The sequence below is a fragment of the Carassius auratus genome, chromosome 27 (genome assembly GCF_003368295.1).
Source record: "Carassius auratus strain Wakin chromosome 27, ASM336829v1, whole genome shotgun sequence".
NCBI classification, from domain to species: Eukaryota; Metazoa; Chordata; class Actinopteri; order Cypriniformes; family Cyprinidae; genus Carassius; species Carassius auratus.
The window spans coordinates 974,554-997,085 of record NC_039269.1 but is presented as its reverse complement, the minus strand read 5'-3'; the positions used below and the strand labels follow the sequence as shown (position 1 = coordinate 997,085).

General features: G+C 36.8%; 4 protein-coding genes across 4 annotated transcripts; 1 reads left to right on the top strand and 3 right to left on the bottom strand.

Moving 5' to 3' along the window:
• Positions 1 to 2,928: 2,928 nt before the first annotated feature.
• LOC113044977 (zona pellucida sperm-binding protein 3) lies at positions 2,929 to 6,621 on the bottom strand. The gene is made up of 10 exons (XM_026205034.1): positions 6,487 to 6,621; positions 6,178 to 6,356; positions 5,731 to 5,828; positions 5,533 to 5,624; positions 5,269 to 5,449; positions 5,051 to 5,156; positions 4,887 to 4,975; positions 4,732 to 4,823; positions 4,525 to 4,609; positions 2,929 to 3,039 (listed from the first exon to the last, which is right to left on the bottom strand). The coding sequence occupies exons 1-9, from the start codon at positions 6,566 to 6,568 to the stop codon at positions 4,563 to 4,565; spliced, it is 966 nt and encodes a 321-aa protein (XP_026060819.1). The 5' UTR covers positions 6,569 to 6,621; the 3' UTR covers positions 2,929 to 3,039; positions 4,525 to 4,562.
• Positions 6,622 to 8,092: 1,471 nt separating this feature from the next.
• Positions 8,093 to 10,402, bottom strand: LOC113044976 (zona pellucida sperm-binding protein 3). The gene is made up of 11 exons (XM_026205033.1): positions 10,257 to 10,402; positions 9,778 to 9,962; positions 9,599 to 9,702; positions 9,429 to 9,520; positions 9,177 to 9,357; positions 8,967 to 9,072; positions 8,799 to 8,887; positions 8,627 to 8,718; positions 8,447 to 8,539; positions 8,327 to 8,365; positions 8,093 to 8,219 (listed from the first exon to the last, which is right to left on the bottom strand). The coding sequence occupies exons 1-9, from the start codon at positions 10,330 to 10,332 to the stop codon at positions 8,475 to 8,477; spliced, it is 990 nt and encodes a 329-aa protein (XP_026060818.1). The 5' UTR covers positions 10,333 to 10,402; the 3' UTR covers positions 8,093 to 8,219; positions 8,327 to 8,365; positions 8,447 to 8,474.
• Positions 10,403 to 10,541: 139 nt separating this feature from the next.
• LOC113044978 (NEDD8) lies at positions 10,542 to 11,801 on the top strand. The gene is made up of 4 exons (XM_026205035.1): positions 10,542 to 10,798; positions 10,996 to 11,043; positions 11,127 to 11,209; positions 11,295 to 11,801. The coding sequence occupies exons 1-4, from the start codon at positions 10,781 to 10,783 to the stop codon at positions 11,416 to 11,418; spliced, it is 273 nt and encodes a 90-aa protein (XP_026060820.1). The 5' UTR covers positions 10,542 to 10,780; the 3' UTR covers positions 11,419 to 11,801.
• Positions 11,802 to 12,156: 355 nt separating this feature from the next.
• LOC113044975 (AP-1 complex subunit gamma-1-like) lies at positions 12,157 to 21,560 on the bottom strand. Its single transcript, XM_026205031.1, has 22 exons — positions 21,349 to 21,560; positions 19,777 to 19,985; positions 19,465 to 19,589; positions 19,181 to 19,322; positions 18,986 to 19,082; positions 18,806 to 18,882; positions 18,627 to 18,722; positions 18,443 to 18,523; positions 18,253 to 18,351; positions 18,067 to 18,122; positions 17,020 to 17,133; positions 16,799 to 16,939; positions 16,443 to 16,497; positions 15,701 to 15,823; positions 15,345 to 15,434; positions 15,065 to 15,192; positions 14,522 to 14,626; positions 14,296 to 14,440; positions 14,086 to 14,218; positions 13,696 to 13,847; positions 13,007 to 13,105; positions 12,157 to 12,892 (listed from the first exon to the last, which is right to left on the bottom strand). Exons 2-22 carry the CDS (start codon positions 19,975 to 19,977, stop codon positions 12,773 to 12,775), a joined length of 2,379 nt encoding a protein of 792 aa, XP_026060816.1. The 5' UTR covers positions 19,978 to 19,985; positions 21,349 to 21,560; the 3' UTR covers positions 12,157 to 12,772.
• Between the last annotated feature and the right edge of the window lie 972 nt (positions 21,561 to 22,532).

The following is a 22,532-nucleotide window of genomic DNA, read 5'->3' as shown; positions in this document are numbered from 1 at the left end:
TATCTACTGATATGAAGGATGGATGAAGTAGATCACTCCTTTTAGGTGATGTGGATGCATTAGTGATGAAGGGGCTTTCTAATGCCATGAATTAGATACAAATGATTATTGGTATTGGGCTTGGGGAGTGGAGTGTAGGCCTAGCCAGAAGCTGGAACTGGAAATTGTTTGGGGTTGTATGTTGGGACCTACAAATTATGAGACGGGAAGATGGACAGTGTGAGAACTTTCAATTTAGGGCGTTAAATATTTGTAGTCTTGGTAAATGCATAAAACGTTACCTTGTGGGAGTGTAAACTGAGCTGGGTGTCCCTTTAAGATTAAAAGAGAACATAAGCATACAATAAGTTTAAACAGTAGAGTGTCTAACTTACATTATCAGTACTTCATGAACTCAAATAATGATATCTGAGAGATATAATTAACAATGTCAGTATTACATCACTTACTGAAACCTTGTTCATGTACTGAACTCACGCCTGACACAGAGATGAATGACCCTGCACGGGGTGTCTAGAACAGATTAAACGTAAAACAGTCACATGACAAATTGCTATTTCCATATGATTTAATAACTGACTATATTACAGTTTTTCTCAATTGCTACCACACAATCCATGAACATTTTTACCATTTTCTCACAACTTTAAATACAAACTGAAATAGGAACTAGGAATCGTTTTGCTAGTCAATGTCGTTTACAGTATATGGCATAAATAGAGGGATGCCGATACAGTAAAATTAAACATTAATCTGTAAGAAATGTTCACTTCAATATACTGTAAATATCTTACAGTAGATAAAATGCATTAGAGGAGAAAAGTTTAAAAACCAAACCAGAATATACAGTGAACACACATTGGAATATACAGTTAGATATTTTAAATAAATTAATTAATTCATCCATTGATTCAGTATCCTCTGCCAAATTGCATTACAGTATTGGTAGGATCAGTATTTGTTATAGCAGTTTCTTAATCTTCTGACAAAAAATGTCTATGCCTTACCTAGACAGTCTACTCTCAGTTCTGCAAAAATAGTACATGAAAGGACTTGGCTATACAAATAAATGAGTTTGAGAGTGTACTGTATAACAAGTGCTACAGTATTTACTGTACATATGATAATGAAAGTTCTTTCACCTGAAGTACTGCTACTATGTTATTATATTGTATGTGTCTTGTGTAAGTATTGAAACCTTTTTGATGAGCCTGTAGGACAACTTCCCTCATGGTCAGTCAATACAGAACAACAGTCAATGCAGAACAACCCAAACTAAAGTGCTTTGTATTTCATAAGGAACAAATGAAATTTGACCCCATCCCCTTTGTTTTTATTTTTCCCCTCCAAATTGTTTTGCCTCCCACTACCAAGATTAATTTTCCAAAACACAATCAGCTGTGCTCTTGTTCATATCATCCTGAGATTCTGACCTGTGTCATCAGTTTTGAGTTCATTTTCGATGCTTTAGTTAATTTTATTGTGTTTTTGACAAATAAAATGTATTTGATAAGCCGTAAATGACCTGTGCAATATGTTCCAAAAGTTTCACTGGATCTTTGAAAAACATTTTCCTGTGGCTTCATCTTCCAAAAAAATTAATAAAAGGAATATATAGGAAACATATGGTTGTTTAAATATTGTTTGTAATCAAAGTTAATCCTTTTTTTCTAATTAATATTAATGCACATAACCATAGTGACAAATATTATAAATATTACTAATGCACTCAGGGTTTTATTACCTCACTCTGCTTTTATCTATTTTTTAGTCAAACAATTCAGAAAAAAATCTGTACATTATTGCTACTTCCTGCCATTTTTAATTACATACAGTAGCCATAAGGTTGACAAAAAAAATTCTTAGCATGTAGGCCTACTTATTTCTTACTGATAACTAGTTGTGAACCAGTTTCATACAGAACTTGTTCTCAAAAATCTATTTTGACTTTAATGTTCATGACCTTAATCTCTCATAGGTAAACTGTGTATAAACAGAACCACATTTAGCACTCCAAACTATTTTTCACTACCAGTCCCACCTCCAGTGTGTGCAAAGGGACCCTCAGGGCGGGGCGGTGAAGTTGGGGGGTGGGTGGGAGCATAGTTTCCAAGGTGGCCTAGACCCATCCAGACCCCCATGTTGAGTAAGGCCTTTTAAAGCAAGATAATGTGTGAATGTTGCAGAGATCATCTGGTCTTTCAATGTGGGCTGGACAGGACTTACCGGATATTAAAGTTGGCGTGATAAACTCCGCACTGACCTTTAAGAGGATTTTACATTCACCAAGTGATTCACACTGGCCTCAAAAATAGTCTTAATTTAAAATAAACCTCAAAATGAGCGTACAGCATGATGGTAACTCACTTGTATTTATGCGGTTCTCAAATATACTATGAAAGCGGTCACCTACAAAAACTAAATTAGTATTAAAAGATTCAATTAACATCAGAGATGTACACATTAAGTTGGAAAAACATGTTTCAGGCTAATCATGCCGTAACTTCAAATTGGAATGCTAGCAAATTGTCGATGGTGGTAAAATGGTTTGTTTGATGACTAAATTTTACTATAACAAATGGCGTTTATCTGAATAATTTACCTGCAGTTGTAGGAGTAACATGGCAATTTCTATCAACTTGGCATCGAATAAGCACAGGACAGCAGGTATCACAGAAATAATTCACCAGTTGATGGCTGGGTTTAGTAAAATTATATAAAGTGGTTTTAAAATGGTCTTTACTATCATTCCATGGGTGGAAGAACAAAGCCACATGCTGAATCAAACTACCTGTGCTTTTGTTCATCACAACTGTGAGAGAAGCATCAGTTGTGCTCATTTGTTTACACAAGTTAGAATGCATCAACTCCCAATTTTGTGTATGCAGACATTAACACTTAACTCAATATTTAGTATAGGTAATAATGAACAGTGTCCACATTTAGAAGGTTTTATTTAGATTAAGAATTACAACAGTTGAATAGGATCAGCTCCACCCAGACGTCCAGAACAACTCCAGTAGTTTAGAGGCTCCCAATCTTTGGAAAGAATTCAACATTGAGTAGTGGTCACATATACTCATGGCCAAAAGTTTTGGCAGTGATAACTTTTGCAAAGTTTGTTGCTTAAGCTGTTGTGGTGTTCATCCACCGCATTTCTAGATTGTGTAGAGTGATCCGATGCATTAAACTACTGCAAAAACTTCACAAACAAAATTTCCAATTTTTTTTTTTATCCTGACACAAAATGACCAGCTCACATTAATTGACTAATATCAGCAGCATATGTGTGAATGAGAACTAGTCAAGTAAAATAACTATCATATTAATTAGATCATAAGAGCAAACGTAATGCTATAAAAAGGAGGGAAGAAGCGCTCCCAATTACGGTGTTCTTGTTGGAAATGGTTACCTCCAAAGAAACTAGTGCAGCCATCATTGCTTTGCTTCAAAATGGCCTAACATGCAAGGAAATTGCTAAAAAGAATATTGCACCTGAAAGAACCATTTACCAGATCAACAAGCACCAGAGCCATCTCCTCGTTAGCAGTCGGCTATGGAATTAGGTCACCTCTAGTGTAGTTGCTCAGGAATGACGGCAGGTGGGTGTGTGCATCTGCACACACAATGAGGCCAAGACATTTGAACAATGGCCTGGTGTCAAGAAGGGCTGCTTAGAAGCCACTTCTCTCAAGAGGAAAAAAAAAAAAAAAAAAAGACACTGAAATTCTGCAGGAAGTGCAAAGATTGGACCGTAGAAGACTGGTGCAAATTTATTTTCTTAAGCTCCCTTATGACGGTTTGGGACATCTGGAAAATTAACTGTTCTGAGAAGTCCTGTGTTGTGCCAATAGTGAAGCATCCAGAGACAATCCATATGTGGGGTTACTTTTTAACCAAGGGAGAGTGTTCTCATAATTCTGCCCAAAAACACTGCCATGAATAAAGGATGGTATCAAAACTGCCTGCAAGAATGACGACTTCCAACGATCCATGAGCAATTTGCTAATGTTCCATGAATTGTTCAGCAAGAGGCACCATGTCACAAAGCAAGAGTGATAAAGTAGCCTGAAGTTTTGGATCCGTGGCCAGGCAACTCCCTGGATCTCAATCCCATAGAGAACCTGTGGCCAGTCCTCAAAGAGGTAAGTGGACAAGCAGAAGCCCACAAATTGTGATCAACTTGAGAACTAAAGGAAAAATGGATCTCTGCGAGTCAGGATTTGGGCCAGAAGCTAATATCCATTATGCCAGAGCAAATTGCAGAAGTTATGAACAACAAGGGTCAACACTAACTATTGACTCATTTTGTCTCAAAAGCCTTTAAAACTTATATGCCTATCATTATTTTTCAGTATAATCATAGAAATATATGGAAAATCAATTACTAAAGCAGCGAACTTTGCAAAACAATGTATCACTGCCAAAACTTTTGGCCATGACTGTAAGTGGTAAAAAAGAGGGGAAAAGCACAATATAAAATAAAGCAATATAAATAAGCAATAAAGCAAAAAAATATAAAACCTTGTAAAATCCATTGAGGTATGACCCAGTCCTACGTTTCAAATTATAACCAGAGGCCCAATAACAGCGTTTACAGCAGTGGAATCTGTAGATCATACAATCAGTCAGTTCATGTTTAGTAAAACTCGATTCTCTTCACATGGACTCATGAAACAGTGCACATATATGGCAAAATAAAGATGTTAAGCAAAAATAGGGAACCGTGACCTGCGTTTATTCCTCTTTTCTTTCTTCCTTGGCAGTTCGTGTCACAGCAGCTGCAGAGAGAACTCTGGGATGGATCATCAACCAGCACCCATCTGTAAACAGAGAGAACCCATTCATAAATTCTACAAGAGGCTTTAGATTTTTAATTATCATACCGTGAGCTGGTCCGATCATATTGACAAGCTTTATTGCCACCATCCAGGTCCCTTGGATCCCATGCCACAAGCCTGCAATGCAGGTAGACCTGAGGATGTTGATGCAAAATAAGTTCAAACACTTGAACAAAAGTGAACAAAGTAAATCAAGCAAGTGAACTTACATCTTCTCCAGTGGCAAACTTGAAAGCTTGAAGACTCAGTCTGATTTCTGACCACTGATTTCTTGGCAGAAATGTAGAGTTTGCATTTTTGCTGTCTACAAGACATCTTAAAAAAAAAATAAAAAAAATTAATCAGTTTTAAAGGGTATTATGAACGCTGCTAATCACATGTAAACATGTTAGGCTTCAGAAAGGACACATCTGGTCTATACACATACCCCTTATTGGTAATTAGTGGGTAAACATGAGAATCTGGAGCCAATTCTGATGTTGTGGAAGCCAAACATTCATCCAGCAGCAGTATTAATGGCTGATGGTTCTGTTGGGCGACTGAGGCAGCAATTGGGATCATTGAGCCTAGTGAGAAGGTTGTGGTAGTGGCCACACCACTGAAGTCATCTATCAAGAGAAAGATGGAAGACCATTGTATATTTAAGTAACCAACATCGCTTTACAAGATATACATATATGCATATACATACCCTTCATGAGAGCCATACCAAATGCCAGATCTCCCTGGCCATGCGTGTGAAACAGCAGAGGACCATACAAAGGAGGAACCCAGTCATCTTCCCTGAAAGAAAGGCAACAGTTTTGATCTGCATTAGTCATAAAAGGTCTTGAAGCAGCAATATACCACTAGCAGAAGGTCTTCAGGTACATTTTAATAAAGAGGTCACCTTTCATATGCGCAGGCTACAGGGTAAGAAAATGGTGTTGCTTTCGACAATGTGGGAGAAGTGATCTCGGTCTCAAATCTAATCTCATTGGTTGTCACCTATGAAGGTAAAAGATTGAGAACGCTTTAATACTTTTCTGTATTCTATTGCCAGTTGAATGCATTAAACCATAAACACAACCTTTTGTAATATAGAGCACTGCCAAATCCAACATAAGCGGTGTCACTTTTCACAGCCGATAAACAGATCTCAGTACTTTCTAGCCATGTCTTATAGCATGTACAAATATCTAGAGTTGAATATTGCCCAAAGAACTCCCTTTTAAGAACTGTTAAGTACCCTTTGCACCTCATAGGAAAAAGTTATTAACTAATAGCCCAGTGGTTCATACGTCCAAACACAAATTGGTTACCATTTACGAACATGGAATTGAATCACCAAACTCACCAGCCTCCTAATATTACAGGTCAAAAATTCAGCATAGAACACTGCCTCAGACCCTTGAGAATTTACTGAAACCTGGGTTGGAGGACAGTCACCTAGGCGGAGTAGTGATGGATCCACTTGAGAGTTTACGTCAACCCATCGTACAGAAACAGAGTTTTTGCCACAGTCTACAGTGACTCCTGAAATGAAGTGAATTTGGAGACAGACAGACTTGGAATCAGTGTGTAAACAAAAATCAGCAATAACGTAAGATGTGAAGGCTACAGGCTTGGTGTTAAAATACTCTATCTGGTCTAAGTCTCACGATACCTGCTTGTGTCACTGAGAACACAGCCAGAGTTGAAATCACAAGAAACAAAAAGGAAGGCATTCTGACGACACGCTGTAGCATACTTCAAGGAAATACTTATGCACTTTGATTGTTAGCTAACCTGATTGAAGGATTCACATCTGAAATGCATTTTTCAAATGAGCTTAATGAGCATCAGCTGCTAATGGTCCAACTCTGATCACATGAAATGTGACAGATATTTGTAGTACAGTGTTCACATTAAACAACACATTATGTTTAATTATGTGGTGTAATACGCATATAAACTGGAAGAACGTTTTAATGGATACATATTTAGTTTTATACTGCTACGTTGTTAATCTATTTGAACACCAGGCAACATGCAAATTTAATTAAAATCAACCACAATTACATTATGACAGTTCTGGCAACATTTACAAAAATAACTGCTCAACAGTCTATTACTTCCTAAAGTAATCACTCCCAGGCAGCATGTGCAGCATTAAAAAAAATAAAAAATTATGAGCATGTAGGGTCAGTGAATACATGCATTTTAATTTCACACCCAAGCGGAGATTTTCATTTTATATAAATCAGATTTCAAAGATTCTGAAGGAATTTTAATGTACTCTTAGTTTTCCACAATGCATTTTATAACCTGCATCCTTAGGAGTAATCGGTTTAATTATATGTCCGGGCCCATATTTATAAAACATCTTAAAACAGGCTAAAAGTAGCTCATAACCCACCGATTTTAGAGAATATATATATATTTAAAGGCAATTCTAAATTTAGGACTTCAAAACTTATGCTCGAAGAGTATTTCACAAAGTGTTTTAGCAGTAAAACAGCTTCCAAATGTGTTAAACATGGAGTAGTGTTTTAGTGTTCACAGAGACCAAGCCACAAACTATCCTAAAATGGCTGCTGCCAGAAATCTGCCACAGAACATATCATTGAAGATAATGACTTTTTGAAAAGGTACCACCATTTTGGAGGTGATCACAACTCCAAATCCTTTGGTTATACCCTTGTTTTCATTAAACAGTTGGGCAAGTGTTCTTGCATTTTTTTTTTTACATTTGCATGCATTACTATCAGTCATTATTATTCTACTCAGTTCATTAAAAGGCTGTTTATACACATTCAACAATTATGAAAAGAATACATGTAAGAGGCTGACAATTAACTTAACATACACCGGTTTAATTAGTGGCACTTATTCTGCATTTTAAAGTCTTTATTTGTACGTGGAAACAATTTTGCACACAATATTTCTATGAATAACTTTGAAAGAGACAATCAGCTTAATCATGGTATGCATTGCAAGAAAGCTGACATCCTCCATAGCAACGAGGCCAACCCTGCCCTTACTCTTCGCTTAAGACCTCTCCATTCTTTAGTAAAAGTTTGTCTCCCCAGCTTTGTGAATAGGTTAAGAGAAAATGCGTCGCTAAAAACGTACTGCCATTTAGGATAACAATTGTAAGAAAATGTTGTGAACAAGGACCCTGAAGGAAAAACACGAGCCAATTTATGTGCCATTAATAGACCGAACGGAGTTGATACTTATTTTAGAGCACATGATCACAGCAAGAAAGCATCAAATAATAGACTCAAAAGGATATTTCATAGACCTTTAATGGATAACATGTATAGAAGATGGAGCAATCCCCCCAAAAAATTAATTCATCCAGCCATCTCATAGGACTTCTTGGCACCGCTCCTAGTCACGCTCTCAATTCAGCACCTTATTTAAAAAAAAAACAACAAAAAAAAAAAAACCCCACACACAACGTTAATCCAACACAATGGTGGCTCATTACAAGAATATCATATACAGTACTCTCCACTGACCTGTTGGTCATCCAGTGAGTCACTGGACCAACAATCAGCCTACCAATGAGGAAAAAACAAACCACAATAAGCATAACATAGTACTATAAGACAATTAAACAATTCTAAGAACATAATTACAAAAGAGAAAGGATGGCATGGAGCAACATCACGGTGAAACTTCCGTAAATGTCAAAGGTCCCAACACTGACTTTAGTACCAGTCCTTGAGGTGCTGTAATCCAGACACATTGCATGTTAAACCCTTATTGCAGTCTTTGCCATATTTAACCGTTTGTGTGTCATTATCCTTTTGATTTACCAGATTCTGTATCACGCTTTCCACGGCCTTGACATGTTCTATCACAGCACTGACAAACAGAACTCCGTAATGGGTCATCTAAAAGCTCCCACCTTTTATGAAAGCATTAGAAGTTATTTTCTAGTAAATCCGATCAACTTGGATTAAATAACGAAATCAAGTCTACACCTACTCTCCGGTGGCTTGATTATAGTTGCAGGCCTTCTTTGCTACGTTGACGTTGTCAGGGTCCCATGCCATTAATTTGCAATGGATGTAGACCTGCGGGGAGAAAAAAAAAAAAAAACCCAGCAACAATGAGAGGTTTAACAATTTACCATTTTCCTCTGAAGGGACTCACCTCTTCTCCCAAAGCAAAGCTGAAAGCTTGGAGGTTAAGAATAATCGAGGAGGAGTGTTGCCTTGGTAAAAACTTGGAAAAGCTCTTCTTACCATCCACGAGACAGCTATGATGGGTTCACATGAAGTCGATTATAAAAACATGGCCACTAAATTGAATAAGACAATGTGTTGACTAATAGATATTTCAAATAATCATAAATGTACACACCCTTTGTTGGTGATGAGCGGGTATGTTAGGGTGTCTGGGTAGATTTCGAATGTTGTGGAGGCTACACATTCCTCCAGAAGCAGCAACAGAGGCTGATGGGCTTGCTGGTCAACACTAGCCCAAATAGGAACAAAAGATCCCAGTGGAAAGACATTGGATTCTGCAGGGCCACTTAAATTATCTGGAGGGTTTATGATAATGAAAGTTATTGTTATAAAAAGACCAAGAGAATGGTTACATTTTCCTGCTTACAGTTGAGAATTGCCATGTGAAAGGCCAGTTCTCCATGACCTTGAATAAAACCAGCAGAAGGACTATGGAAAGCAGGAGTCCAACCCTTTGGCCTGATAATTTAAATGATTGTACATCATTAAATGTGAATGAGAGTCCTGGTAAAGACTTGAGTACCTAGTTGTGTTTACCTGTCATACACACATCTAACCGGATAGGTGAAAGAAGGAGGGTTGGGCTTAGGCAGTGGCCTGTAGTTTAGCTTGTTCTCATACACCAAGTATTTCAATGTTGCCTAATTGGAAGGGAGAAAAGTAAAAAATAAAAATCGCCATAACTTCAGGACTCAGATCAGTGGACTCAAACTTACCATTCGTCTGAAGTCACAATCATTAAGTCCATAGTAAAAGTCTGCAACTCCTCCTTCATTTGACAGATTTGAGAAGTATGAAGCAAAGCAGTTACCCAGGAAAAGACGAGCAGGATTTCCTGTCATCGATTTGTCCACTTTCCACTGAACATGAACAGAACTCTCCCCACATGTAATTTGGACATCTATAGAGATAGAGTGAGTATTTGTTTACCTGAAAGTTGAAGAACATAGAATAACTCCTCAAAAAGCCAACCCTAACCCAACTATCTTTGTTTAGAAGCTGGTTTCAAAGCAGATAATTAGCAATAAACTAACTATCTAGTTGCCTTTAAAGCATTGAGGTTGGTTTACCAGCTAACGATCAACTGCTGTGTTCCAAAACACAACTACCAGCTCAAGCTGTATTCTTTTAAATGTTGGTTTAGCTCCTTGAGAATGCATAATACATTATATTTTTGTGCCATAATAAACATTACCATTCTGACTATCTTCAGGCATTGCAAATGGTGTGGCAACTGCAAAAACCAAACAGCCTAGCCATAAGTAATTCATGATCAGATTGTCCTAACCTAGTGAGACGCAAACCAAATACTTTAAGTAAGCGGCTGAATTCTGCTACTAGGTCTAATTAGTAATTTGTGACAGCTGGCACAGGGGAGGTTAAAAAAAAAAAAAAAAAAGATAAAGAGCGAGCAGTATTTACTAACTAATCGAAATGTGTATATTTATCTGTATTTGTTTATATTCGGATTATAAGTAGTTCTTTGGCAATCCACAATTTGATATCAATTTGTCATGGTTATATGGATCTATCAAGACACCGAAACCCGGAACCAAAGCGTTCCACCAAAACACCCGGAACATATTTCAGATACACAGGAAGTTTTTCCCCTCGTAGAGGCGTTTTAGCCATAGATATATATACATTTTAACAACTAGTGTTAAAAATATAGTATCTGGATTCTGTTTAATGTGTATGAAATAAAATACAGCCATCAATATGTTGATTAAAGTTAAGGTAAGTAATTTTTGTCGCTCCCTTGTTTATTCTGTCCAGTACGACCAACGTTGTTGGTGTATGATTTGGGATGATTTTTTTAAGTGGATTATTTTTTTAAGTGGATGATTAATCGACTTGTCAAAGTGAAGAATAATGTCTTGTATTAGTAGTTGAGTCATTGCATCATAAATAATTATTTTTGTATCGTGGTTCAGACACTCACAGGCAAAGAAATAGAAATTGACATCGAGCCTACAGACAAGGTATGCTTTCTGTGCTAAAAGTGGGAGTCGTTTTTCTTTATCACTGGAAGTATTTGAAAATGAATTTTATTTTTTCCAACAAGGTGGAGAGAATCAAAGAGAGGGTGGAAGAAAAGGAGGGGATCCCTCCACAACAGCAAAGACTCATTTATAGCGGAAAACAAATGTAAAGATCTCCATAAATACGTAAGTTTGCATTCAACTACATAAGGCAAAACTCCATCTCTCCTGTCTTTCTTTCTTTATTTCAGGAATGATGAGAAAACTGCTGCTGACTACAAGATCCAGGGAGGGTCTGTCCTGCATTTAGTTCTTGCTCTCCGAGGAGGGCAAACCCTGCACTGGCCCTGCAGTCCCCCAGTGTCTTTCCTCTAATCTATTCTGTTAAGACTGTACATCGTGGAAATCTGTGTTATCATGTACGTCAAAACAGCAGAATTGCCAGGAGGCTCTGGTGTTTATAGCCAAAAGTGGACATTTGGCTTTGCATAAATCACTGTCTAAATCATTTTAGCGTGATCACAGCTGCTTGGGATTGAGTTAACATATGCAGATGCATACTGAACAGTTTACATGTTGAAGTTTTTTTTTTTCCCTTTCATTCTGCAGTATATTACCGTATAAAATTGTGCACTTAAAAACCATTCACCGTACTTAAGTTTTAAGATGAAACTGCTCCCTTGTAAGGGCTCATGAAGAAAACTAGTCTTGCTTTTTATTTTATTTTATAAAAAATAAACTCAACTCATTATCATCCAGATCTTGACAGTGTTAATTTGTTATCGTACATTTTATTATTAGCCTACAATTTTTTTTTTTCTTTTCGCTTGGTTACTTTGTTGAATGTCTTTCATTTGTTTTTGTTTTAAACATGTCCATATAGGTTTTATTCATAGCATATTCAAGTTCAACAAAAGAAATTAAGAAATGTTCAAAGAAGTGTGTGTATATATATATATAATTTCATTTTAAGTTATTTATTTCAAGGAACAAAAGTGTTTTTAGTATAATAACCATAATAACCCTGGCTCTTAAACATAAAATTAGCGATGTTGCAATCCTAAAAGAGATGCTGACTAAATCATCTTCCTAAAACTCATATCTTGAGTGTAGTGCATTATACCGTATTTATGATTTATTGTATTTTGTTTGGATGAAACAAGAATAAACAATAGACATCTGTGGTTTCACACACACACACAGTGAGGTTGAGAATTATGAATCGGTTATTGTAAATATGTGAGATGGTAAGGTAACATTCACTGTCAATATAATGGTGCTCTAGGAACATCCTGAGACTTTGAGAGGAAAAGATAAACCAACAAAAACGATGACGAGAAAGGCTTTGATAACAGTAAGGCTCAACTGACCTCACAGCTCGTGTTATTCGTTCCCAGAAAGCATCTGAATAATCATATGGAGGTACACATGAAGGATATCACTAATTCAAGTTCAACTTACTTGTGACAGCGCACAAAGGGTCTTATCAAATGATAGTGCACGTTAGTTTGACTGTTTAACCTTGAGCAGTAATGCCAACACATGAAACCACACTTTGTTCCAGACAATTCAAAATAAGACAACACTTCATAAAAACCTGTTGTATCAAATCTGTGCTGGGACAGCGTTTAGTCCATAATAGAGGGGTTGACAAACCGCTGCCTATTTCCAGCGATCTCCATCTTTATAGGAAAGACAGTCTTGGAGATTCTGGACACGTGTAGGTCTGTCACAAAGGGCTGACTGATGGCTGACAGGCTGCGCTAGGAAAGGAGTCAATCTGTACTGTGTCCTGATGAATTGCACCCTGATTTGAGTAAGCCACACGGACCCGCATCTTAAGGCTGACCTGTAGGGGGCAGGGGATGGGTGGGATAAAAGTATAATCAAGTTTGTGCATAAATAGTGCTGATAAGTTTAGTAAGAAAGACAGCTGCACACATCTAAAGCAGGATAGACTTGCCTTGTTAGGGTTGTTAAGTAAAACAGTCTGTGTGACCTGACCAAGGCCATGTGCTGGAATCACATTACCACTCGGAGCCTTCATTTGCAACTGAACACTCTAAAGAGGGATATAGGATTGATTTTAAGAGATGACAGCATCCAAATGCTTCTACATTACAGAATTTCTTTCTCAAGTTAAATGTGGGAGTAGATTTTTTAAAATGTATTTATTTTGTAAAAAATGTAATGAAATAGAAATAGTAATGCCTGCTTTACACAAAACATTAAGGATTTTTACAGGGTGTTTGTATGTTAAAGGCGTTTGAAAGCAAATGAAAAATACCTCTAGAGCAATAATCAATAATAATCAAATAAGACCAATAAATAATAAATAAATCATCTTAAGTCATAAAAATAGTGGGTTTTTAACAGATTCTTTAAAGTTATAATGCAATCAACTGAAGGTAACTGGACAATAACAGGTATTTCTTTTTAATAAATGCATAAATTATAAAATTAAAAGGTATTTAAAACATATTTATTGGATTTTATTTGGATTCAGAGTGCAGCATAAAAAAAAAAAAGGGTTCAGTAAGGAAATAGTTTTCTTAAACCATGTGAATGCTGTTAGCTGTTAATATGGCTGCTGAATATCTGTTGCTTGAGTGTGAAAAACAGAGTAAGTTTAAAAATGAAGTGGGTACAGACCTTTGGTACCGCTGCTTGAAGAGTGAAGTTGGTGATGTCATTCTGAGTAGAGTTAGAGGCAGTAAGGGTGACCGTGACCTCGGTTTCTGTTTGTTTGTCACACTGGATCTTCAGGCTCAATCCGTTCTTCTCGTAGACAGACACACTAGGAACTACATGCACAGAAACACAGCAAGCTTTCTGCATTTCTGCTTAATATTTTTGTGGAAACCATGATACATTCTATTACAAATAAACAGCATTTATTTGAAATAGAAATGTTTTGCACCACTGTAAATGTCTTCTTTAGTGCCATTTGTATCAATTTAATGCATTCTTGATGTTTTTTTTGTCGTTGTTGTAATCTTTATGATTCCAAACGTATTTTTCTATACAAGCTTAACTTCTCACCTGGTGTTGGCTCCAGTCCTCCCAGCAGGTCGAGAAGATCTGCACTAGAGGTAGCTGTTGGAGTGCTTGTTGGGGCAGGGCTGGGCTGAAGAGGTGTGTCTGTCCCACCCAAGAGATCCAGAAGGTCACACACCTAACAGAAGTGTAAAAAAAAGATTGAACTACTGTTTAGCAGTTTTAAGTCTAAATACAATATCCTGTAATAATTACCTGGCTTGCTGGTTCTATGAGCAAACCTGCTTCAACAGGTTTGGGTTTGGATGTGTCGGGCTCTTTAATCTCTCCTGGTGTGTCTCCATTAGTGTGGCCAGGTGAGTTCTTGTCCATCACAGGCATTCTCTCTAATACCGCAGCTCTGAGAGGAAGACCAGAGCAGCACCATTCACGCATGATGTTTTTGAATAAACAATAATCCACTATTAAATCACAGTGGTACCTCATGTGGTCATATTTCTTGAAGAGTGCATTATATTCAACCGCTCTCTGCTGAAGTTCCAGGTCAATGCAGCTGCCGTAAATACTGACAATACTTCTGATTCGGCTGATTGAGAGAAAAAACATAAAGATGAAAGACCAAACAGACTACAGAATTCACACACAAATAAAGTACAAATAGCCATTTTCCCCTAGGGATGTACGTATTTGATAACGTAACAGTTTTCAGCCAATATTAACTTTTTTTTTCTCGTTATTCACCAGGGCTGCACAATATTGAGAGATATTATTACAACTTAAAATAAACACTAATAAATGAACACCATTAAATGTAATCTATACCAGATCTCAAAACGAGATGTTATAATGTTCTGATTCCTAAACTAGTTTTTAGCATTGTATTTATACAAAATACACTGAAATTTGTAAACAATTATTGTCCAGAGTGGTAATATCAGTGCATTCATAATTTTTAAATTCCCATTAAGTCTCATATTGAATTCATAGTGCATTCTTGCCAGGGTTTCACAAAAGCGTGTCTCACTCGACATTGTCTGTGATACGAGTACTCAGCTTCATGGTAGCAGTGAGTGCGAAGCCTCTGGTTGCCGGCGATGTCATGTGAGACTGTAAAACGGTTTCCAAGGCATCCAGGACGTCATCCTCAGTAACCTAGTGACAGAAAAGGCCCACAACTCAATTTAGTTGCCCCTTACAAAACAAATACCGTGGTGGTACAGGACTGGCATCAGATATTAGTACCACAGTGGTGCTCCACAAATGCTTTCCATTTATTTTTCTATATAATCTTCATTTGCGTTTACCTGCACAGGCTCGATCTCTTCACACTCGCCTTTGAGCAGCAGGTCTCCATATTCTCCTATACACCAGCACGCAACTTGGACCAAGGGTTGCTATGAAAATAAAGTATCTATTACACACGAGCACTTACTAAGGGCACATATAAATCAAAATGCTTGAAAAAAAAAAGACACTTTTCATATATTCGTTCATTCAAAATAGTGAAATTCAGCATCCTTAAAATGCTGTATTCATGGCTCAGATATGCTCAATGGTCAAAACGGATGGCACATCCACGTTTGAAGATTAAAGATGCATCTTGTGTAACAGGCCACTTACAGATCTAATATAGTTTAAAAGGAAAGAAAGATTTCCTTACCTGTGCGATATCTTTTACGAGTGCTCTATAGAGTTTGTGAACAGTGTAACAGTGGAGCTCAGATGCAGTAGTGATGAGTTGGATTAGGTTGGGCACAGTCTCATCTCTTACATCGCCTCCCGCCTGAGAGAGGTGTACATCACTTCAGTTTAAGTGATTGATTCTCTCATGTTGTTTAAACTAATTTCCACAGAGCCCTGGACATGACTCCCTCCCATGACTTATTAATTCGCTCCCTTGTTTTAATTAAATCGTGGACACATTGTACTAATCTGTTCCTTCGTTTTGCTAAATCATGTCTAAATTAGTTTCTCTTGAATTAGTAAAATGTGGCCATAATTTAATAAAACAAGGGAGCTAATTAAGTCATGGGAACAAATTTGTGGTAGCTTTTCCTAATTTGTGGCTATGAAAAATATATGTTTTTTATCTGCATGTCATGTGCGGGGCTACATGAAAGTGAGTTTCAGGAGATTTTACCAAACAATATTATATAGATGGCTTTAGAAGACATTAAATAATGCACACCAATCGTATCTACCACTTTTATAATGCTTTTTTTGCATCTTGGCATTTAAAAGTTACCATTTACTTTCATTGCATGAAAATGCTAGTTGATATTGTGGCTAAGATGTCCAATCGTGTATCAGAAGAAATGAATGACTAAATGATGACAGTTATTATAACATTTTTGGATGAAGGAGTTGTGTAAATGGATTAGTTGTGTAGCAGTGCTATTTACCGTGGTGAGTACATGCAGGATGGTATCAATGTGCCAGCGCTTAGAAGGGGAATACCTGACCAAGACACAAAGACAGTTGCTATTTATTGCATGCGACTTGCCCAATACAAAAATAGACAAGTTAACACCGAATTACCTGAGCATCTTTAGCTTAAACTGACACTGGTAGTTAATCAAATGATGGAAATGTGCATTAAACATAGGCATGTCAGAAACCAACTCACTGGACATTGTCCTATACGAGAGCAAATGTTTGAGAGGTGCTTGCTCAGACGTGAGTGTTTAATAGGACAGAAACGCTGAAAAATGAACAGGGCTGAGCCACAGACATATAATGAATAAAGGACTGATGATACCTTTCAGCAGCGTTGAAGATGCCGGAAGCGGTTTGAGATCGAAGCTCTGGGGGACAGACTGAAAGAAAAATGAGGAGCTCTTTCATCATCGAGCGAATGTTCACGGCAGACACAAGGGCAAGTGACAGTTCCAGTGCACGACTGCAAATGAAAAAGAGCATAATGAATAGCTGTAATTACAGGACCATTTGTACGTCTTCACGTCTTAGAACTTACAGTACCGTTTCACTGAGGTGTCTTGATCTTTCAGACAGTCCACAATGGTGCCTCTGTGCCGCTGCACTGCGTTGTGGTCCGTCTGTACAATCTTCTGGAGAGATGTCATTGAAATGTAGCTGTGATGGATGAGAGGAGACCGAAAATGAGAGCGTGTTGTAGTGAGGGTTGTGAAAATGAATTTACAATTTATATTTCCTGATCTAAATTTACATTATACTTACATTATATCAGAAATATAAAAAACATGGATTCTTTTATCCAAAGCAACTGCAGGCCACATGTGTATGTTAACTCCTGACACCTACATTTGATTTTAATAATTAAATAAAAATTCTGAAATAGATCTGCACTAAAGGACACTTACTAAAATTGAAGACGCACCACTGTTGAAAATATTTGAGAGTTTTTAATGTTTCTGAAATAAATCACCTCACCATAATTCATGCATCCATTTGATCAAAAAATAAATAAAAACAGTCCCATTATGAAATATACTTACAATTTCAAATACTTGTTTTCTATTTTAAAAAGGCAGTTTATATTTCTGTTAATGCAAAGCTACATTTTCAGCAGATATTTCTCCAGTCTTCAGTATCACAAGACACATTATAGAAATAAATTAAAAATGTTAAAAACAGTCACGCTGGATAATCCTCATGTGCAAACTTAGAGACCTTTTTTTTTGGTGATCAATAGAAAGTTAAAAAAAATCTTGAATATAAATATAAAACTTGAAACTTTACCGTCTACAAAATTTTTACTGTATCTTTTGATCAATTTAATCCATCCTTGTTGAAAAGTAATTAAGTAATTTCTTTAAAAAATTTATAAAAAAATATTGGCTAACCTTTTGCCTCTGTATAACATGTATAACACATTATGATAAACCAACTCAAATATGACAAGAAAGTACAATCGGTTCACAGCAGTAATAAACCAAATGTTGAATGGTGTTAAATTATAAAATACAATTGTAAGATATACTTTCATTAAGATTAACATTTGAATTCTTTTACATTTTAAAGCATTCAAATAAAGAGGAAACTTACCGAATATTCCTGTCATTATTAAGTAGAAATCTTCCCAGAATATTTACAGCTAGCACCTTAAAAGACAAAATAGATGCATTTAAAGACCAAAATAAACTACAGAGACGCCAGTCCATGCTGCCATTTAAATCGAACCCAGCTCAACATAAAATTGAATGGTAAATTGTATATGAAATTGTGACCAACCCTTAGCCCGCTCTCTGAGTTGATGTCCATGATAGTTAGGACTGTTTCATATAGCACAGCACTGCCTGCAGTCTTACTGCTGTCTGTATTTGTAGCCACCTGTGTATCAGAATCACCAAAATCAAGCATTCTAAACTCTGCTTTAAATATACATAACTACATTACACAGGGTGTGTTCGTTCTGCTGTACCTGTGCCAACAAGTCATTCATGGCATCACTAGCAGTGTCATTTTTGTGACCCAGGATTCTCAGCAATCTAAGAATGCGAACCTGAGGGATAGAAAGAGGCCAAAAAAATCATAAAATTCACAGAGTTTACTATAAAATGTAGAAATTATGTTGTAGCCTTATCAAGAGTGATCCTGAGTTTGACCTGTAGAAAAGGGTCGCTGATTCCAGCTACATTGTGCTCAGGAGAGTAACTGGATGTCACGAGACCTTTCATGATCTGAACCAGCTCAGGAACAGCCTAATAAATTGGGAAGAAAAAAAAAAAGTCTGTATATCCGAGTAGGTAAAGTAAAGGTTTTGAAGAAAATTCACTTGAATTACCTTGCGGAACTGATCAAGAGTGTCAGGGTTACGCTCGCACAATTCAGTGATAAGAACTACAGCCCCATGCAAAACCCCTGTGGAAACAGTCAGGCGTTTATTAAAAAAGAATATTCAATAAACCTTTCAAAACTACAAACTTTTTATGTTTATGCATAGGTTGCAAAAAGTAACACTAACCATGGTTCTTCTCAGAGAGCAGAGTCCTTGCTGAAGGAGTAAACAGCTCTGTGAGCTCTGGGACCTTTCTTATTATGTGAACGGCACACAGCGTGGCCTAAAGCACATGGATACAAGAACATGACTTAGCAGGATTGTGCTGACCGGACATGACTTAAATTGTAAGTTTATTAACATAAAATGTCATGAACTGACCTTTTTTTTGATATAAGACTGAGAGGCCCTGAGGAGCCGTTCGATCTCTGTTGCCAGGTCTCGACACATCTCAGCTGAACCCATGCAGGCCAGAGTGCACAGAGCCAGAGACTGAACAAACTGACTGCTGTGGGAAAGATCACTACGGCAGGGATAAAATGGTCAGTCAGAATAATGATTCAAAACTTGAATTATATTAAATACAAGCACATAAAAAAGAAGCAATGTTTTTAAAAACATTTTTTATAAAACAATATGAATAAATCATATGTAAAGATATTTACTTCTTGATTGAGTTGGTAATCAGTAAACTAGCATCCTGCTTCTCATCTAGAAGCATCATGGCTCCCAGGTAACCAACACGCTTCTCGCTGTACCTGGGGCTGGCAATCAGACGTACACACTCCATCTGTGGGAGACAATACTAAAGTTATCACCATATAAAGACATATAACAGGTGCAAAAATGAAGAAAAAAATGAATTTAAAGTACAGAGGGTGAAGGATGCACAGACAAGACATAAATGAGGTGGCATGATCGAAAATCTAAAACCTCTTTATCCAGCAGTGCAATTACACACAAACGTGGACAGTCACCTGGCCGAAGTGTGCAGGGTAGCCCAGCATGTGCACGTAGAGGAGCTTTGCCAGGCTGTGTGAACGCTCCCCATTATCACCCTGACGAAACTGTGCTCGGATATCCGCACACTCTCTTTGGATGATGCCCCTCTCTTCACCTTGTGTCCGGGCACTTCGGATGACCCGGATCATTTCCTGTAAGCGCACTGAGGGACTCATGACTGTATCTGTAATCAGAGAGATTGAGAAAGACATTACATAGAAACTGAAAGAGGAACCAGTTCTAACCAAGCACTGGCAATTTCTTGCTACCTAATTCGATTGCATATCTGTACATAAACTTGACTTCAATTATTTTTTTATATTAAATCGCAAATCTGAATCTGACCTGGTTTTACTTCAGACAAACAAAGAAGTATTTGTTACTAAAAATAGGTTACTGGGATTACTCCAGTCTTCAATGTCATATGATTCTTCAGAGATCATTCTAATATGCTGAATTCATGCTCAAGAAACATTTCTTATTATCAATGTTAAAAACATAATACACTTTTTCTTTTATAAATACAAAGTATAAGAAAAGAACAGAAGAAAAGAAGAGATTTGACTTTTTATTTTATTTTGTAACATTATGTCTTTAATCCCACTTTTGATAAATTAGACCAGTGGTTCCCAACCTGTCCTGGAGGACCCCCTGCCCTGCACATTTTGTATGTCTCCCTAATCAGACACACCCAATTTAGTTCTTGCAGTTTCTATTAACGAGCTGATGAGTGGAATCAGGTGTGTTAGATAAGGGAGACATACAAACGATGCAGGGCAGGGGGGCCTTCAGAACAGGTTTGAGAAGTACTGAATTAGACATACTGGTTAAAATATTTTTTTGTTATAATGTTTAAAGTACATATGGCACATCTTTTGGGGCATGGCAGCCTGTGGTCATAATATACTCACATTATAAACAAATCAGTGTTGTGTTCAAGAAATCAGTCATTTTTGTCTGCACTTTTACTTACAGTTCTAAGCGCTTAAGTAGTTTATAGATCATTTGGGCCTGTCACTTTACTTCCCCATGGTGCAGGTGAGGAACATACACCTGCTTTCACTTCAGATATTACCATGCTGACTATATTAATGCGCGCATGCGCACCGCGGCCTTCAGACTCTGACATTCGTTCCTATCAAAACGCATTCCACATCTCATTATCGTTTTGACATCTAATACTGCCATCTTCATATATAATTTACAGCGCAGTCCATGTGTTCGTGTATATACACTTTCCTCGATCCACCATCTTCAAACACAAACGTTGTATGCGCAGCAAAATCACATGCAATATAATGTTGATAAAACGTAAACATACAAGTGATAAGGACAGGAAAACATGAAACATCTGAAAACTGCGATAAATTAGCGCTTCTCGTCGTTTGCAAAAGATGTACCCATTTCTTGCTTTGTGGTACACTACATCTATTTGTGATTAAATTGAGTATTATGATAGTTTTTGATGGCAGAAGTCAAGTTTGTACAGGTGCCTGTGTTTCTGTGCGCTGGTGTTCCAGCATCTGATCCCAGGCTCCTCATCTTACCTTTGGCAGCGCAGTAATCTCAAACGCCGAAGCCTGCCGGCTGCTCAGAGCCTAATTCATCCGCTCTTCCTCTTCTGTTTAACCTTGCGATGTAACCGTTGGTAAGCAGGCGAGGTATTTTACTGTACGAGTAACTTTACACTGTAAGAGCATTTACAAATCGTCCATAGTACAGCTCAACTTCCGCCATCCGGGTGTGCCATTCATTCTCGTCCAGCTGCTCTGGAACTGGAAAAATACTTGTGTGCAGTGTGTATTTAAAGGACCCATACAGTATTTAATGATTTTTTCGTATATTTTTTAGGTTAATTATACAATGAATATGATATAGTATGGCAAGCCGTCAGAACATTTATTCCACAAATTAACTACATATCATTTGTTATTGCTATTTAGTAAATAATTAAATCGTGTAGCTATAGTCCTACTTTCTTGTCAATGCCAGTAAATCGAACCTTTTCATGAGATTGACTACTACTTAGCCTATTCCATTAAATATATCCATCCATCCATCTATCTATCGTCTCTTACTGTAGGCATTTTTTGGGTAATTTCTGTTACATTTTAATAGTAGCCCCCTCTACCATTTAATTTTGTAAATCTTTTCTAAATTTAGTAAAGGTTTTAGTCTTTTGCTCATTAAGGCTCTATTTAAAAAATAAATTACAAATGCAATAAAAATAGGCTAATATTGTGAATATTAATTTAACTCTTTTCTATGCCATGCTGATTTGGTGCTCAAGTATTGCTTATATTTTTTTCATTTGAAATAGAAATCTAAATTTGACAACATCCCTGCATAATAAAAGTAGGCTATTAATTTACTTAAATATCAAATTAAATAAATTTAATTTTGAAAGGTAGTATGACTATTCATTAGGTTCTATCAACTAGCACAAATTAGATCTCATCATAAATAGGTTTGTTAAACTGGAATAGGATATTTTAGGAAGTGAAATCTGAAGCACAGTCCAACTTAGAATTAAAAAAGAAAATCACTGCCAATAGTTATAGTTACTTGTCAGTGAGATAGCGACTACTAGAAAAGAACAAGTACTTCAAAGTAAAAATTTGAGAGAAAAATTTGTGAACCACAAGTGAAACTATAGGGGACAGTAAGGTATATATATATATATATATATATATATATATATATATATATATATATATATATATAATAAATA

Excerpts from the sequence above, each read along its gene's own strand:
- LOC113044975 (XM_026205031.1), bottom strand. The coding sequence starts at position 19,977 with ATGAGTCCCTCAGTGCGCTTACAGGAAATGATCCGGGTCATCCGAAGT. Across the intron at positions 18,883-18,985 it reads GCTCTCTGAGAAGAACCATG|GGGTTTTGCATGGGGCTGTA; the intron begins GTTAGTGTTACT and ends CTGTTTCCACAG. Across the intron at positions 16,498-16,798 it reads ATCTTCAACGCTGCTGAAAG|GTATTCCCCTTCTAAGCGCT; the intron begins GTATCATCAGTC and ends TGTCTTGGTCAG.
- LOC113044977 (XM_026205034.1), bottom strand. The coding sequence starts at position 6,568 with ATGCTACAGCGTGTCGTCAGAATGCCTTCCTTTTTGTTTCTTGTGATT. Across the intron at positions 5,625-5,730 it reads GTAGCCTGCGCATATGAAAG|GGAAGATGACTGGGTTCCTC; the intron begins GTGACCTCTTTA and ends CCTTTCTTTCAG. Across the intron at positions 4,824-4,886 it reads TATGATCGGACCAGCTCACG|ATGGGTGCTGGTTGATGATC; the intron begins GTATGATAATTA and ends CTCTGTTTACAG.
- LOC113044978 (XM_026205035.1), top strand. Across the intron at positions 11,044-11,126 it reads ACATCGAGCCTACAGACAAG|GTGGAGAGAATCAAAGAGAG; the intron begins GTATGCTTTCTG and ends TTTTCCAACAAG. Across the intron at positions 11,210-11,294 it reads ATTTATAGCGGAAAACAAAT|GAATGATGAGAAAACTGCTG; the intron begins GTAAAGATCTCC and ends TCTTTATTTCAG.
- LOC113044976 (XM_026205033.1), bottom strand. The coding sequence starts at position 10,332 with ATGAATTACTTATGGCTAGGCTGTTTGGTTTTTGCAGTTGCCACACCA. Across the intron at positions 9,963-10,256 it reads GCCTGAAGATAGTCAGAATG|ATGTCCAAATTACATGTGGG; the intron begins GTAATGTTTATT and ends CTATCTCTATAG. Across the intron at positions 9,521-9,598 it reads GTTAGATGTGTGTATGACAG|GCCAAAGGGTTGGACTCCTG; the intron begins GTAAACACAACT and ends TTAAATTATCAG.